Raw genomic sequence first — 19,249 nt, 5'->3', positions numbered from 1 at the left:
AAGTATTTCACAAACATTCTGTAGATTTCATTTGTCACTGAGGGCTATTACTCAAGAACTATCTATAACAGTTTTGTTAAACACATGGAACATGTACACACAAAAACCTACAGAAACATAAAGCAAACATACATTACTCAAATAAACTGTTTTACTTAAATGTCCATTAAACTTTGGAAGCGTTTCTGATCGCTTCTGTGTCTGCCTGAGAATGTGTATTCCTTGCAGACGCCAAAGGACACGCAAACCAAAAGGTACTTCTCAAAAACCGGTTTGGTGGGTTTTTGATTGTAGAGCCTCTTATTGTTTTAAGGTGTAAAGTTAATTAACACGCAACTGTGATGTTGACTGGCTAGTTGTCCTGTGGATTGCCTTTTGCTGGGTGCCTGTGGATTGCTTTGAAAATGAAATCAAAGCTCAGACCTGAAGGCACCAACCAATCTTTTAAGGATAACATGGTCTGTGACTTGTTCGGTTCTGGAACGATCCGTTGACTCCCCACAACCTGCTTTCACCTGTGAGAAGCACAGGGCGCCAGTGGAGAATCTGCCAATCTTGGTGTTCTCTGACAAATGCCAAACGTGTTGGCCTGTGGACATCGGGCAATAATACCACCCTCATGGAGTCTGTTTCTAACTGTTTGAGTAGACACATGCACATTTGTGGCCTGCTGGAAGTCATGTTGCAGGGTTCCAGCAGTACTCCTCCTGTTCCTCCTTGCACAAAGACGGAGGTATCGGTCCTGTTGCTGTGTTGTTCCTATCCTACGGCTTCCTCCACATCGCCTGATGTCTCCTGGTAGCGCCTCTATGCTGTATACATTACGTTGACAGACACAGCAAACCTTCTTGCCACAGCTTGTATTGATGTGCCATCCTGGATCAGCTGCACTACCTGTGCCACTTATGTGGCTTGTAGACACCATCTCATGCTACTGTGATAGGATGGGTGGAGTGACTGACCGTTTCACCAACCTATAAGCAGGTGGCACCCAGCTATGTAAACTTGGGAAGTTCACCCTCCCACCACATCACATCTGACTTCAGATCTCGTGTGCCACTTTCCATGTTTTGGCTTCTGGTTGGCAATATTTGCAGGTAAGTGTATTTTTAGCTTTTGGCTGCTGTTACCCTGAGTTTTAGCTTGATACTAGTGTTGTGTTAAACCTAGGGTGGTTATATAGACTGCATGAGCGAAGCTCTATGGGGAGTGTGCTATAAGCTGTGCAAAGGTATGTTTACGTTTCATGCAATGATTTAATTGGGCTTGGGAGACGCTGTCTGAGTGAATCTCTGTAATTATTAGTTCTCTGTCCCTCTATTGTTTTCTGCCCTGTTTTGCTTTTAAATCAAGTGCTTTTAATCACTTTTTGATGACTGCGACTAATACTGTTTGTTTAATGGAGATCCTCCATCTGCTGTGTGATTAACGTTACGTTATTGCCGCCTTTCTGCTAAGTTATGTTGGTGATACCTGCACTGGGCATCTGTTGAAGTAGCATCCACACCATTCCTGAGGCGATCAGGAGCTCTGGTGAATACAATGAACGAACGGTCGCGCATGTCACCTCTAGTATAGGGTGGTTAAGTTTGGTATTGTTTAAACGTTTTGCTTGTAATTTGAGTTTCCTTTATTTATTTGTTTTTTTTTTTTTTTTTTTTTTTTGCATATTGTTGATTTTGTGGTGTTGCTAGTGCTGACTGCTTTAGTAACACCACACTTTATTGTTTTAGTATTTCATCTTGTTTGTATTGTCTAGTTCTTGTATTTGGTTCTTAGTTGTGATATTGGTCCCACTTTATATTAAGTGTCCTTAACTACTTTGTACTTACATCAAAAAAATACAAAAATAAAAATAAAATAAAAAATAAAAATAAATACAATGTACTTACTGTGTTTATAATGCATTTAAGAACACGTGGTGCTTTTGAGTAGGGATAGAGGTTGGGTTATGGACAGGTTTGGTGGTATGGGTAGGTTTAAGGGTGGGTTAAGGTGTAAGGGATGGTCAACAGTGTATGTACAAATGTACTTACAAAAGTTAATTACAGATGTAATTACATACATGTATTTAATCAAGCATAAGTACACAGTAAATACATGTATTTACACAATAAGTACATTGCAGCAAACTATTAATTCCTGTGTATGTACATATTAGTTAAGGCCACTTAATATAAAGTGGGACCGTGATATTAGTTTAATGTATTTTAAGTTGTGTTGTCAAATTGTGTAAGTCTGATGTTTCACTTTTCTGTGAGCAACAGTAACCCTTACATTTGATTGAGTGCTAATTTGAGTACAGTTGACGAACGGTCAGACTGAGCTTAAAATCCAAGACATTTCCGGGTATCTCCAGATGTTCAGCTTGCAATATCAGAACACCTGGAGCCAGTATCTACCGTGGGCTGAGTATGCACAGAATTCCCTTTGACAATCTTCCTCCAGTCCCCACAAGTGCCCGCGATAGGTCACTGGTTTTGAGAGAGCGAGAGGATTTGAGACTCAGCTCATGTCCATCTGCACCAGGCAGTAGCTAACACCGCCAATTGTCATAGTCTCCCCAATTTTGCCTATCAGCAGGGTGACGCGGTATGGCTTTTCACCAGGGACATCCGACTCTGTTTGCAATGCCGCACATATGTCCCCATAGGACCATTAACTGTGCACTCCCAGATCAACCCATACACCTTCCATCTCCACCGCCATTCTCAATACCATATTGCACCCACCTTTCATGTATCCCTGCTCAAACACCATGTTGACCCTGTGTCGCCTCCTTCCACAGACCCGGACCTTTATACTTAGATTGAATGAAGATTCTTGTTTACATTTTGAACTGGTTACAAGGCTGCTCTCATTCGAAAAATATCACTCGCCTGCTTCTCCCACTGAACAATCCACATTTTTTTAAAATAAATTGACGAAAAGAGATAACCAGAAGACAATGAAGAAAACCTTGTCTTCATTGTGTGACTGTGACAGGAGGAGACTGAGGCGCTGACTTGCCTTCATTTTTAACAGCCTCTACATTACTATTAAAATTCAGTTTATTGTCAATAATTGTGCCCAAATACTTAAAATTTTAGACGTGCTCTACTGTTTGTCCATTTATGATGACTGGTTTGTAAAGTCTAGTATCTACTGCTCTTGTTTGACTTCCCCGACATAGCTCTTTGGTTTTTCCAATTTTAAGAAGTAATGAACATTTGTCAAACCAATCTGTAATATTATTAATATATTTAGAATATAAGGAGCTATTAATTTCTTCCTGACAGAAAATGCCAGATCATCAGCATAGTTTATAAGAGTGAGATTATCATCATTATTGCACTGCAGTTCATTATATATATATATATATATATATATATATATATATATATATATATATATATATATATATATATATATATATATACAATAAAATAGGGGATAATACACATCCCTGAGGTACCCCTATATTTAAAACAGAGCAGTCAGACACAACATGATTAACACAGACACGTTATGGTCGGTTGTTTAAAAACTCTCTGATCCATACAATCAACCAACTACTTACTCCTTAATTCTGAAGTCGGTTGAATAGTATTAAAAGCAGCTGAAAAATTCATTAAAGTATTCTAACATATGTATGTAGCCCATCTAGATGATGTTGAACTTTCAAGACTTTGAACTTTCAACAATTTAAGAGAGTAAGAGAGGCGTTCACAGTGCTCTGGTTGGCCCTATAGGCAAACTGCAGGGGATCCATTGTCCTCTCAACTTGAAAAGACAACGCCTTACACACTATGCGTTCAATACCTTTACAAAGAACAGACATGATTGTAATTGGACGGAAATCATTTAACAATTTAGCATGAGGTATTTTAGGTACTATTGAATTTCTCCAGGCTAATGGAACAAAACCATTGTCTAGGAATATTTGAAACATTCTGGTGCACACATAATCCAATTTTTCCGCACACTCTTAAAACTTTACTCTTCAAGCCATCTGGACCAGATGCTTTGTGTGATTTAACGTTACGAGGCACTGCGATAACCTCTCTTTCCTGTATGCTCATGGTCTGTGACTGAGTCTCAGTTCCTACTATATCTATATTGTTGACCCTGGACCCATTTGGATGATCAAATATTGAGAAGTATATGTAAAGATCATTTGTGAGACTGTAAGGATCCTCATATTGTTGAACTTTTTTCTTTATGCATCAGATGCCCTTCTAGCCGCAACCCAGTATTATGGGAATGGGAAACACTGACTCTCACATTTACACACACACACACACACACACACACACTCATACACTACGACCAATTTAGTATAACAGTTCCCCTATAGTGACTGTGTTTGTACTGTGGGGGAATTCGGAGCACCCAGAGGAAACCCACGTCAACACAGGGAGAACATGCAAACTCCACACAGAAACACCAACAGACCCAGCCGAGACTCAAACCAGTGACCTTCTTGCTGTGAGGCCACAGTGCTAACTACTGAACCACCGTGCCGCCCATCAAAATCATCTGTATTGCAAAACAAAATCAATAAATCCTGTATTAATCTGAAAATTCTGACACCTAAATTAAGGTCTGGTACTACATAACAAATGCCATGTAAAATAGATACACTCATACACAGATCAGGGATGTCAAACTCAATTCCTGGGCCGCAGCCCTGCACAGTTTAGTTCCAACCCTAATCAATCGCGCCTGATAGCACTAATTGAGTCCTTTAGGCTTGTCTGAAACCTACAGGAAGTGTGTTGGAGCAGGGTTAGATATAATATAAATAAGATATAATATAAGTAAGATATAATATAAATAAGATATAATATAAATAAGAATATAAGGCATATAGCTTCTGTGTAGATATCAGAGAATAATAATCTTATTTAGTCAATGCACTCTAATGCACTCCTTTAATATGTCACATTTAAGTTGACGGGTTTGTGTGAGCATCAGTGCTGCTCTTGACTGAATGAGGCAGTCACACACACAGTGCGCATGTAAAAATACACAAACTCACTGGACTGATTAAAGTTCAAGTTTCACCCGAAACGAGTGAAAATTCAATCAAAACTGAGGAGATAAAATGACGCAGCCGACAGGTAAGATTTCTCTTTTGAAAACCTTTTTTCAGACAGTAATAAATGTTTCACTCTTTCATAATCAAAACAACTGTTTAAATAGAGAAATTATATTTAATAAATCATAAAAATTCAAGAGAAAATTGAAGGAATAAGAGAGATGCATGTGCTCATCAGGGGTCTTTAAGAGTGGATTTAACACAGCTATTTGACATTTTGATGATGTCTAATGTTGTGACACTGACTTCTTTTATGTTTATCACATGTAGAAATGCTGCAAATGATCAATGCTATGCCTTGATAACAGGTTTGCATATTAAATAATAAAATGACACTGCTATGGTATTGGAATATAATGGGTAATTGTAAAATAATAAATAAATAAGTGAATAAATAAATATCTGAATATTTTGTACTTCAAATGAACTGACAAAGAAAGTGAGACAGTAAAACACTTTTACATGCACATTTCAACATTACTGTCAAAACCAAAAAAAAGTGTGAATCGAACTTCTTTAAAAATGACACAAATAAAAAGTAGAATGATAATATACGAGAGATTCTGTCAACACTGGATGTATTTCGATAGGAAAACATCTTTAAATAAACATGTTTAAATCACATGCCATATATAAAACACATGCTCATTTGAAACCAATGTAATAACTTTTACACATGTGATCATGTATGATGTATGCTAATGTCCACAGTGAGCACTTACATGTGTCTAAAAATAAAATGGATATTAATCAGCTTTAATAATTGCTCTCAATATATGGCTATTAAAACTTTGATTTAAAAATAATAATAAATGTGAGGCTGCAGCCTCTGTATAGTTTACTGCATATGCCTTCTGTCACTGGTCAGCCGTGGTGTTTCAGTACATGCTGATCTCAAATTTCAGATATTAATGTTACTCCCAAAATAATATTCAGATGCAGAATGCTGTACTAATGCAGTTATTGAACCATTCTGCTTTCCCACATGAAACAGGGGAAGGGTAGAAATGTGAACTTTGCTCTTGTAAGTAAATAACGAGTTGTTGACATAATAGTTTGTTTTGCACAACATGTTATCAGTGCACACATCAAGAACCTGTGCAAAGTAAAGATGCAGATAATAAAACTAAATTAAAAGTAGAAACGACTCATTTTCAAATGTACTTGAGTCAAAGTATTTGATTTTCAAATGACTTCTCTATTAAATTAATTATTGATTAATCTATTAACATTTAAAAATAATTACCCATGCATGGGTTCATAAATATTATATAACAGAATCAAGCAACTAATAATTGTAAATGGCAATTATAAACATAAATCAAAATGTGTTGACTTTAGTAAGAATGCTGTGTAACTGTACATGTTTTATATATGTTATGTGCTTCAGCAGTGTGGAAACTGCTCTAACTTCAGTCTGTAAATCATCAACTGGATACTTGCTCTTACCAAAACTGCGTCCCCCCACCCCCACAATAAACACAAATGATTCACCTGAACACCCTCTTCTCTAATTCACCTCATCACACGGCAACATCTTTAAATAATGTATGTTTTTCTACCTTTCTAAATTCTGTAGGTCAAAATAAAGGTTTAATGGTATCGCTTTGGATTACAACCAGCAAAGCACCGCATAGGTACAGTGAAATAACGGTGTACTCTTCTGTAAGTATAGTATAAGTATAATAAACATATGTGTATGAGGGAACAAACTGTAATGCTTGGGTAATCGGGGGTAACAACCAGATATTCAACATAAAAAATGTGTATGTAAACACAGATTTTTTTGATGACCTTAATCCATCCTAAATTATAAACATACCAGATTAAGATAATCTAGAGTTAAATATAAGTCGCAGTATCTGCTCTATTTTGCAATTGTGAATGCACACACAGCAATGTTGACCACAAACAAGGGAAGAATTTTGAGCAAGAAATTGTACACCATCATATATTTGGTCTTATAGTAATAAAATAAAACTTTACATACATTACATGTAGCATTGGGAAATAAATGTAAAACACCCATAACCAGTACCATAAAGATGAACTGTAAGTTGAAATGTCTGGAGAAAGTGTCTAATGGCATTGAGCTGACAAAAGATTTTTGTTTTTGTCATAACATTGATGAAATGAGAACATAAAAGAAATCTTATAAAAGCAACTCATGCAAGCACCTTAATTAAAGGAGTCTTATTCAGAATAAGGTGAATAATTAGATGAACAAAATGTAAACCAACCATTTTATATAAGTTACCCTGATCTTCACAATCAACAGTGGGATACAAATTTACAAAATCTGTTCAAGAAAATATTTTTACAAGCTGAGTTTGGAACAGCCACCTCCAAATTTAAGATACCCAATAAATATACTAATATATACAGTGGTCAGCATAATTGAGTACAGCCCATTTTGAAAAGTTCTTAGTGAATATAGGCATGTATTTTGGTGCATTTAAACAAATCTGATTAATTGAACAGATATATTTATTACAATAATATTTTAGCCACAAACATATTTTAAAATAGAAAAATAACACATTTAAATTCAAGCTAAATATTGGAAAAATACATTACAACCTACAAAATTTCAACTAATTTATATATATATTTAAATAGTGATTTTTCTTTAACCAATAGAGGGCACAGGCCAGTAGTTCCAGAGTCAGACTTCTTTCACTTTCAGTATAAATTTTAGGTACGAGGCAAATCAAATCAAAATGGCTTTACGATTTATTTAGTGTTTTTTTTTTTTTTTTTTTTAATAGAAACTAACTTTAGGATATCTTCACTCTTTTGCCTCGTTTTAATGTTTTGTGCTGCAATTTTATTATATTTAATATTATTTTATGTTTCACGCATAGGCTAAACTTCACGTTTTTATCTGCTGGAGTGGGATGACGAGCTGAATCAATCACACACTGTTTATTGAACGACGCATATTTTTCTCTTTGATTGGACAACCACAGTCACAATTCGGAAAGGGTGGAAGCAGAGATGTCGCATCATCACAGTAAGTAACAGTTTACAATAAACATGCTTTATTAATTCATGACTAGTCCACACTTTGCTTAGAAAGTAAACGTGAATTAAACCATGCTGGATTTAATATCGACGGAAGTTCGGCCAGTATTATCGATGTTTGTTAATAAAAAAACCTAAGGTGTGTTTTTTAATGAACGAAAAGGACTCACATGCAGTTAAAGCAAACTTTGTCTTGTGAAAGATCAGTTGTTATTTTTGTTTATTTTAAGTGGTATTCTGATTTGTTTTTAATCTGTTAATTCAGCTTGTACACTCTTTCCAAATAAAAAATGCAAATATTTAAAATATACAGTATGTTTATTACATCAGCAATGTAAGGATGATCTGTTCATTAAAGCTAATACAATTCTTAACGTTAATACAACACATATTAATAATAATAATACTAGTAAATAATAAATAATAACATAGAATTGTTGAAACAGTGCATTTTGATTGATCATTTCAGGACACGTCCTTTAAATGTTTTTAAAAGGTACCACATTCTACCTGGTAGTTGACATTGCTGTCAATTAAAGGATTTTTACATTGCTATCATCTAATGTAGCTTAGAAAATTAAACATAAATCAACTATGCAAAACAAAGTGATTTACTCATTGGATAAACTAATAATGTATTACAATATGTATTTAAATGAGTGAACTAACAGATTTACTGAAAGAAAAAAAAAAATCTAATCCAACAATAATGCCAGTGTAAGGATAGTTGACCTCTGCGTTGTATTGTGCTGCAAGTCACCAACCTAAAGTAATGAAACCCTCCAAAAGTGATTCTCAGCGTCTTTTTATTCTGAGAAACAAATCAAATCAAACAACATCATATGTAACAGGGCAATATACTGCAGACAGAACTGAAGCATCATTCCATAATACAATGCTATGATAGCAACATGCAGTTTTTACTATGAGAAACACAAAGCTCAATATTGTTGCATTTCTTAATACATATTCGCTTTTAAAATCTAGTAGAAGCATAATACATTTGTTGACAACTTAATCACTCTTTTATATATCCAAAAATAATCATGTTACACACGTTAATTACAATATTTTCACTCCTGTTCAGACCACGCTTACCAGTAGCAGCATCAGCCATCATCTGCTGAACTACGGTAGCTGCGAAAGGACATCTTAAAGAAAAACGCCTGCATTTTCTTAACCACTAGGGGCACCAAAGCATCAATCATGTGTACTACCTTAATTTCATGTCATTTATCACAATAAATCTCTATTACCACTGTTACGTTACCAAACTTCCTTTGGTTTCAGGGGCTATTTTCTTAATTTAAAGTGGGCCGATCCAAAATGATGAACCAATAATTTCACTTTAACTTCCTTCAAACTAAAAATATATAAACGCAGATCTTTGTAGAGTTATGAAATGTTAACTTTTTAAAAATTATTTAACAGAGGTGTTTGTTGCACATCTTAGAAGATAATGACATTGACACAGTTTAAATTTAATTATTGAAAAAAATTTGTCATTTTGTGATGTTTGCTTCTGTGTTCATATTGTTTGGTACGTATAGTACCTCAGTTTTGGGGTCACGGTTCGATACAAATTAGGTACAACAAGATCAAGAAACAAGTCTCCTGTATTTGCTTTTGCTTTTTCTTTTGAACAGTCAGAAGAGTTCTGTTATGTAACGAACTGAAGAGCTTCTTGTGATCCAAAAGTACAAAATAAAGCCAATAATAAAAATAAAACTTACAATAAGGAAACAATGTATTAAACTTTCAAAGATTAAGCTCCGCAGTAGTACTTATGGGACACTACCTGTCAAAAAGTTTGATGGATTGTAGCCCCGCCCCTAAGGCGGGACTTCCGGTCTAAGCCCCGCCCCTTTTATATAAACTTTATAGTTCCGGTAATTAGATTCTTATCGTTTTATATAAACTTTATAGTTCCGGTAATTAGATTTTTATCGGTTTAATATAAAATAATAGTTCCGGTAATTAGATTTTTATCAGACTAATTAAATTATTGATTCCGGTAATTAAATTCTAATCAAACTGAAATAAAATTAATATTATAATAATAACGGAAATTAAATTGATGGTATTAAAATCATTATTTAATATTTTTAATTATTGGAGTAAATTATATTTATTATATTACATCAAATTATATTATATTAAGTTGTATAAAATTAATATTTTATTAAATAATATTATGTATTGTATTATATTATATCATATTAAATTATATAAAATTAAAATTTTATTAACTTAAATTATAATATATTATTATATTAATATTTATTAAATTTTATTATTTTATATTATATATCATTATTATTCTATTATACTATAGTATTACATTATTATATTATATCATTATATTATTATATTATATTATATTATATCATATTATATTATATTATATTATATTATATTATATTATAATTAATAAACTATTAACATGTAGTCAACTGTATCCATATATGTGTGTGTGTGTGTGTGTGTGTCCGTGTGCGTGCGTGTGTGTGTGTGTGTCTGTGTGTGCGTACGTGCCTGTGTGCGTGCGTGCGTGCGTGTGTGTGTGTGTGTGTGTGTGTCTGTGTGTGTGTGTGTGTGTGTGTGTGTGTGTGTGTGTGTGTGTGTGTGTGTGTGTGTGTGATAATAAGCCTACAGGGTGAAGAGTGAGAGGGGGGCCTCATGATCATTTTTCATTAAGGCTTAAAGCACTCAATAAATAAAATATACATCAGCTAATTTATTATTAATAGTATTAATATTAGTATTAATATTATTATTATTATTACTTTATAGTGTAACGTTTCACCATGATGTTCATTAGAAAGTAAGATAATTAACATGTGTTTTTATGTTTAAGTATTATTATTATTACTTTATAGTGTAGCGTTTCACCATGAAGTTCAATAGAAAGTAAGATAATTAACATGTGTTTTTATGTTTAACATATGTATAACATTAATATTATTGATTATTATATAATACAAACAATATAACATAACAATCAATCTGTAATATGATAATTAACATGTGGTTTTATGCTTAACATACTTATATCATTAATATTATTGTTTATTATATAATACAAACAATATAATATATAATATAATAAACAATCAATAAGTAATAAGATGATTAACATACGGTTTTGTGTTTATTAGGTATAACACTATTATTATTGAATACAATATAACATAAAGATCAAACGGTAATAAGATTAAAATTTGTTTTTGTTTAACATTTATATAACATATTTACACAAATAAATGTGTGTGTGTGTGTGTGTGTGTTTGTGTGTGTGTGTCTGTGTGTGTGTGTATACATATATATATATATATATATATATATATATATATATATATATATATATATATATATATATATATTTATATACACAACTATTTTTGTTTTGAAAAACTAAAATAGGATATTCGATTTTAGTTGTATTACATATCAATGCACTTATAAATTTAAGGTCAAGAGTAATTTTCAATCATATTTGACAGTTCACTTAATAACACTATCAATCTTTATATGTTTAAACATTAATTAAATCATTTAAATCGTACTGAACAGTGATAGATACATTCCTAAAGTGTAATGTATAGTTTTAACGCGTTAAATTTTATACATGAAAAGATTCATATTTTGTTTCAATAACGTCTTATATTACAGGAATATTAAACTTTTTTAAAGAGTCTTGTAATTTTGATGCTAATATGAAATGTCACAAGTCACAACCCATGTATGGTTTACTCGATAAGAAAAAAGCGCGTTCGACTGTTGACTCGTCGCATATTGTTGTTTATGATAAATGTCTAGTATTTTTCCACGAAACAGGGTGTGTAACATATTACGAAAACATACAGAGTTCATACAAGGCTATCTAGCACCATCTATTGGTCACACTATGAAATATGTACTAGACATTCTTTATTATATTTTATTGTCGAAAATAATATATTTGTTGCTTAACGCGGTAACTTTGAAAGAAAAGTTGTGAATACAACGTTTTATTGTATTAACTTTTAACAAACAATTGTATACTAATTTAATCTTATGTATTATAAGTATTTTTAATATTGGTAATAACAGAGACTATGTTAATTATATATTATAAACGAAAATGTTAAAATATGAGATGTAAATATTCTATCACATCAACGAATTATTATTTTTTATCATTCATCCATTTATATAGAATATGAATACAAATGTAATACAACAATATTTATAATTTTTAAATTTTCATTCACACACACACACATATCTAAATAAAATATATGTTTTATTATAGTCTATCAAAACGATAGTTATCCTGAGTATGAAATAATGTATGGTATAAATTTTAAACAGTCAAAATATTGAAAGAGTTTTGTTTTTTATAATTATATCAAATATCTACACTAAAGCATTACACCAAGTTCATTTGTGTTTTTCACCAAGATTAAAGACATTACATGAATATTTTGTGTCGTTACGTTTTATCACTATCTATTAGATTGTATATAGTTTCATATAATAAAGTATAATATTGACGTGCTCAGGTTATTTAATTTTTTGGGTGCCCCCCTTATCGTTCCGAACCAGCTTTTAAACATACGACAACGCCTCTCGACATTTGACATAAAAAGGCCCCCTATACAGACCTTATTCACAGTAAACTTGAATCCGCAGTTACACTGTCATAACAAGTCGAACTTCTGAAGAGGGTCAACTCTGTCACTTTTGAAGAAGATATGGAATTGCGTGAGTAGAAATTGATATATTTTCATCTGCCTAGCGTTTTTTATACTGCCTCATTAACCAGTGTTTGATATATTTTCATTCTATCAGCTTATGTCTTACAGAAATAAATCCTTCCGAAAGTGAGGCATTTGATGCCATCAATCGTATTTGTAAGTATTATTCCATAATTATATTTATTGTTTTGAAGATATTTAGACAATAGTTTTTTATTTTATCATTATTGTTACTTACGTCTCTCTTTTTCTTATAGCCTCTTCGACTCACATGTTTGATAATCAAACGCAAAAAGGTATGCTTTTTATTTAAAATAAATTAAATTTTTTCTTGTTTAGTGGATTCGAACCGCCTGTTGCGACAAGGCTCGGTTACCGGTCGAATGCGCTATGCATAGGCCACAGCACTGACGGATGTGGGGTAACTATTGTTTACTGTAGGAATGAGTAATAACTTGTATTATTTATTTTTGTCATTCTCCTATTTTAGCGAAAATTGAAGTTATCGACTTGACGGTGGAAGAAGAAGAAGAAAAGATTGCGGGGCAACAAGAATCATTGCGAGAAGAAAAGTTTGATGCAGCGCCGGGGACTTCTGCCCCTAAGAGACCAAGAATTGTTTACACACCATATGTAAATAAAAGGCAAAAAATTTCTGAAACACCTGTGCAAGAAGAATACGATACCGATGAGGATGATGATGAAGACGCAGAATCAGGTAATAACCTATTTTTGTTTGTTTGTTTCAATCACTTAATAACAGGCGTAACGCTATTATTTTCATATTTTCACACACACAGATCCATGGACACCTCTTGCTAGCCCACTAAGTCCTTATGCCAGTCCATCAGAACCAAATCCTTCTGCTATTAATTTTAATTTATCTGAAGGTTAGTGTTCCATTTATTTAATTGATTATGACAATATAATGAGAATATAATAAACATAATTACTGTTGAATGAAAACAAATGAATATTATTTTATTGTTAAGTATTATTTATCGTTCAATACTAAACAATATTTTGATTTCATTTTATTACAGATCCATGGTGCGAACAAGGTGCTTCCAACAGCGGTCATCATGAATCAACTCAGGGAGGCGCACATCAGCCGATTTATCCCTTTCAAGCACCAGTAGAAGAAGAAGAAGAAGAAGAAGAAGAAGAAGACGCGGAAGACGTCGAAAGACCACAGCGCCCCCAGCAGAATCAGGAGGCCGGTAGCGTCAGCAAACAGAGGAATATCAAAGACTTTTACGAGTCGCCTGCTTATTGTCTGATTCGTGAATATCTAGACAGATATGAGGTAAAAATTAATGCTCTAGCGGATTCTATAGGCCAGCAGCAGCGTGTGATAGAAAATGTCAAGGATTTCTTGTCTGAGCAACAGCGACGTATGGATGAAAAAATTGGGGAGCTTCAACAATTGATGGGTAAAAGTGAACGGGGGCATCGGTTAATAACGAAACTACTCATTTTTATTAGGCATTCATTGATGGATGAATAATTCCTAAAATAAATATTCTCATCATCTGTACGATCATTCATCATTGTACTACTTAAAAGTCCATATTTTATACTCTGATAAATGCTATACTTGTCTTACGTTTCTAATTTTAATCGACTTTAGTTGTTTAGTGTTTTAACTTTAGATGTTGCTCTATATTCAATTTGTACTCCTTTGCCTTTCTTTTTATTACGAACGTAGTCATTTGTTTAGTGTTTGAGCTTTTAAAATTGATGTAATACAAATGTATTTTGATTCAACTTTACATTTTGATGTACTTTAAATTGATTTAACTTTTGATGTAATACAAAACCATTTTCAAGTTTTATTCTGCTTAACATTTTGATGTACTCCAAATTGCCTTAAATGTTTATCTGTTGATCTATATTAAATGTTTATTCAATTGTGATTGTTTTATTGTGAACTTACTCATTTGTTTAGTGTATGAGTTTAAATTTGATGTAATACCGTTGTATTTTAATTCAGTTTAACATTTTGATGAACTTTAAATTGACTCAGCTGTTTAGTGTTTTAACTTTTGCTGTTGATTTATATTAAATTTGTATTCCTTGGAGTTTGTTTTTATTGTGAACTTAGTGTTTGAACTTTTAAAATTGATGTAATAAAATATTTCATTGTGTTTTATTCCAGCTAATCATATACATTACTTCATAATTGTATTCCTATTATTGACACACATCCATTTCTAATAACATGGTTAAATATGTATAAATAAAGATTGAATTGTATAAACACAGCAAATATTAATCCTAAAATAAACAACAAATATAAATAAAATGAAAACTTAAGCAATCAAATAAACGATAAATGTAAATAAAACAATAAATAAAATACAGAAGAAAAAGTTAAACAATAAAATAAATCTAATAACAAAACAAAATAATTCTAAAATATCCAATAAAACTAATTTAAACATAAAAGTCTGAAATAAAATAAACATTAACAAAAATATTTGTAAAATAATAATAAAATAAATCAAAAATTACAATGGATGATGAAAATCGTACAGATGATACATACAATATTCAACCAGACCAAACTCTATCTGTTAGACTGCAAAGAGGTGTCGAAATGGATGCAGACAGAGATGAAGACATATTTGCATCTCTTCAGCATATGATAGATATGTATCCAAATTCCAGAGACATAACATTTAACAATATTCCTATTTCACAAATTACAAATCTGGATGATTTGGAAATGTATATAGAACAGGAATTGAATTTAAATTTGCCTGAAGATGTTGAATCTTTTTTAAACAGTGAACAGAGCGGTGGTGCAGTCACTCAGGAAACTAGTGCTTCTGCTAGTGTTAACAGCCAACTGACAGATGATGGTTTTGATGATGATGATGATGATGATGACGACGCCAGTCATTCAACTAGCCATGCAACACACGGTAGGACTGATATTGAATCAACACACCAGTCAAATGTCGATGATGAACAACCATCAACCTCAAATGTTGCGGAGCCTTTAAGGCATAGGCCAACAAGACAGATAGACATTGAAACATTGTTGAGAGATGGCGGTAATGTAAACGAATATCATGTTTTACCAAGACCTCGTTTCAATAGTGTATCGTTGCGTAGGACATTGAATATGAGTGAAATAAGATCTCAGGATTTAGGATCGTACCACATACGTTTACACGATACCATGGATGACATTGTGTCATTCGCTAGACAGATTGGCGGGGATGGTAGCGTCATCAATTTATGCCTTCGAACCCCCGCCCTGAAATCGGATGTAAATGCAGTTTTAACACCGGCTAATAAGTACGACGTTAATCTTTTTACAGATCAAATTGTAAAAATTTTGCAGAGCGATGATAAGTTATCAGCTAACGAAACTGTTGAACTTGAAGCAGAGGTTGTAATGAACCGACTAGGAGGAGCTCGTCGTAAACTTACTGATTTGGCGTTTGATCAGGTAATCAAAAGAAAAAAGACGAGCTTGTTTATACCTACAAATATTTCAAACAAATTGTGTTTCTCTATCTGTATAGCACATTTTCTAGAGCCTCAATTACCGGAGTGTGAATTAGAAAACCGTGCATCAATCATACACAATAAAGCGGGTCTTGCTATCCATGACAAGGTTGGTTTTCACGACATATCAAAATTTGAAAACATGCTAGACATCAAAATTGTTGTTTTTTATAGGACAAACACCGGTGTGTTACAAACATACGTAAATATCACCGAGCCTCACAACAAAACGGTGTTCCTTTATTTACAAGACGAACATTACTACATGATTCACAATTTGAAATCATTCATAGGTGCTAGGTATGTATGTGAATTCTGCTATAAAGGGTTCACAGACCGTAGGCATCATCAATGCAGACACGTCTGTAACGTCTGCTTCGACGGCGAATGTTACAAGCAACCTAAAAAAATCATTCATTGTAGCGATTGTCTGCGCTACTGCAAATCGTCTTACTGCTATGATGCACATAAGAAACCTGTGCTTCAAGGAGAAAAAGTACCTTGCGACGTTATAAAATACTGCAAGAAATGTAATAGGCGTTACGATAAGAAAAAGTCTAAACACATATGTGCACCAACCCGCTGTGGTGCATGTCGTGAAGAACTTGTACCGGGTGGAGAACATGAGTGTTTCATTAAGACAGTACCACTCAAAGACCCTCAGAATAAATACATCTTTTACGATTTCGAGACTCGTTATGAAAATGGGAGACACGTAGCAAATTTTGTCTGCGCAATAACGTTTTCTGGTGAAAGATTTGTAGCCGGGGGGTCTGAGTGTGTGAAAAAAATGATCGATCATTTCAGAAAACCCAAATACGAAGGCTATTGTTTCATAGCTCATAACGCATCCGGATTTGACTCCTTTCTAATTCTTGAATATTTTTGTAAAGCAGGTCTTCAAATGGACATCATCATGAAAGGTTGTAAATTAATCTTCATGTTCGATGTTTCATTTAAGCAACGCTATATAGATAGCATATCCTTCATACCGATGGCTCTGTCTAAGATGCCGGCAGCATTAAATCTCACCACAACAGAAAAAGGCTACTTTCCACATCATTTCAATAGATTAGAAAATGAGAACTACGTAGGACCTTATCCTGACAAAAAGTATTATGGTTACGAAAACCTATCAGAAAAAGATCAGGCAAAGTTCGATGCGTGGTACGCTACTACTTCAGGGGAGGTTTTCGACTTCAAGGAACAGTTGTGTCAATATGGTGTAAATGATGTTGTCTTGCTGCGTGAAGCATGCATGACATACAGAGAATCGTTCATAGAGTGTACACAAATCGATCCATTTAGTTACACAACTCTTCCTAGTTGTTGTATGGGAATTTTCAAGACACACTATCTGAAAGACCACACTATTGCTCTAACCCATGAAAATGCCTACATTCGTCAAAATAAGACATTCTCGAGTGTCTCGATTGAATGGTTGGAGTATTTAAAAAAGACTAGAAACGTTGACATTCATCATGCTCTGAATCATGGTGAAATGCAAATTGGTAAATACTTTTTAGACGGCTACTACGAACAGGGGGATTCAAGGTATGGCCTTGATTTTTTGGGGTGTCTATTTCATGCCCACCAATGCCGCTATGAGCCTCACAAACTCCACCCCATGTCGGGTGTACCCTTTGGTGTTCTCAGACGCCAAGTTGACGAAAAAATTGAAATTCTACAAAACGCTTATGGCTTGAAAGTAGAGATTATCTGGGAATGCGAATGGTCTAAAATGAAACAAACAGACCCTTCAGTGATAGAATTTATGAGCACTTATTCGGCACCTGAAAGACTGAAACCAAGAGATGCACTTTTCGGAGGTCGTACCAATGCTTATAAGTTGTATCACAAAGTGGGGGAGGGGGAGACCATTTCCTATCTGGATGTAACATCTCTCTATCCCTTTGTTATGAGTACAAAGACGTATCCAATAGGGCACCCCGAAATAATTTTCAACGACTTTCAGCCGATCGAAAATTATTACGGTCTTATTAAGGCAACTGTGTATCCGCCCCGAAAATTACTACATCCGGTCCTCCCTTACAGATGCGGCGGTAAACTCATGTTCCCGTTATGCAGAACATGCGCACACGATGAAAACCAAACATCGAGATGTAATCATACGGATGATGAGAGGGCACTTAGTGGGTGTTGGGTCAGTGTTGAACTTTTAAAAGCGATTGAGAAAGGGTATGTCGTGGTCAAAGTCGACGAAGTTTGGCATTTTCCTGAAAGGTCAGACAAGTTGTTTAGCGAATACGTTAAAACGTTTTTACGTTTAAAACAACAAGCATCCGGATACCCTTCAAACGTTACCACTGATTCTGAAAAAGAGACATACATCCGCAAATACTATGAGAGAGAGGGAATTCAACTTGACCCTTCACAGATCAGACGTAGCCCCGCCCAAAGAACTATAAACAAGCAGATTTTGAATACTCTGTGGGGACGTTTCGCAATGCAGTCTCGTCATTCTGTTACGCAACTTGTACGAGACCCTGAAGAATTCACCACGATTGTTTTCGGTAAAACTGATGCATTGAAATATTTTACCTTCATCTCAGATGATGTAGCGCTAGTGCAATTTCACCCTACCGAAGATAGTCATCGCATTATTCGTGACATTAACGTATTCGTAGGAGCGTACACTTCTGCCTGGGGGAGGTTAGAATTGTACAAATTGATGGACAAACTTGGCGATCGTTTATTATACTCTGACACAGATAGTGTTATTTTTGTATCCAAGGCCGGTGACTGGATGCCACCTCTGGGTGATTATTTGGGGGACTTGACAGATGAAATAGGCGATGGTGATTATATTACCGAGTTTTGTTCCAGCGGCCCAAAGTCATATGGTTACCGTACCGCTTCCGGTAAA

General features: G+C 33.9%; 2 protein-coding genes across 10 annotated transcripts in view; both read left to right on the top strand.

Annotated features, from left to right (window-relative positions):
* The first annotated feature begins 4,966 nt into the window (after window positions 1-4,966).
* LOC100329848 (GTPase IMAP family member 8) overlaps window positions 4,967-19,249 on the top strand; it is a 59,244-nt gene continuing 44,961 nt past the window's right edge. For 2 of the 9 annotated variants that reach the window (XM_073943700.1, XM_073943705.1), the window contains exons 1-3: window positions 5,028-5,102; window positions 6,660-6,745; window positions 7,945-8,093. In XM_073943700.1, coding sequence (XP_073799801.1) covers window positions 8,078-8,093 — 16 coding nt within the window. In that variant the 5' untranslated portion in view covers window positions 5,028-5,102; window positions 6,660-6,745; window positions 7,945-8,077. Of the gene's footprint in view, window positions 5,103-6,659; window positions 6,746-7,944; window positions 8,094-15,302; window positions 15,771-19,249 lie in introns of those variants that run through there. The other 7 variants (XM_073943704.1, XM_073943706.1, XM_068218488.2 and 4 more) reach the window with 7 other exon arrangements.
* Window positions 12,784-15,003, top strand: LOC110439324 (uncharacterized). The gene is made up of 6 exons (XM_073943771.1): window positions 12,784-12,850; window positions 12,952-12,999; window positions 13,101-13,139; window positions 13,334-13,561; window positions 13,644-13,733; window positions 13,887-15,003. The coding sequence occupies exons 1-6, from the start codon at window positions 12,841-12,843 to the stop codon at window positions 14,348-14,350; spliced, it is 879 nt and encodes a 292-aa protein (XP_073799872.1). The 5' UTR covers window positions 12,784-12,840; the 3' UTR covers window positions 14,351-15,003.

This window comes from Danio rerio, chromosome 3, assembly GCF_049306965.1.
Source record: "Danio rerio strain Tuebingen ecotype United States chromosome 3, GRCz12tu, whole genome shotgun sequence".
NCBI classification, from domain to species: domain Eukaryota; kingdom Metazoa; phylum Chordata; class Actinopteri; order Cypriniformes; family Danionidae; genus Danio; species Danio rerio.
The sequence above is the reverse complement of the archived record's forward strand: the minus strand, read 5'-3'. Positions and strand labels throughout refer to the sequence as shown.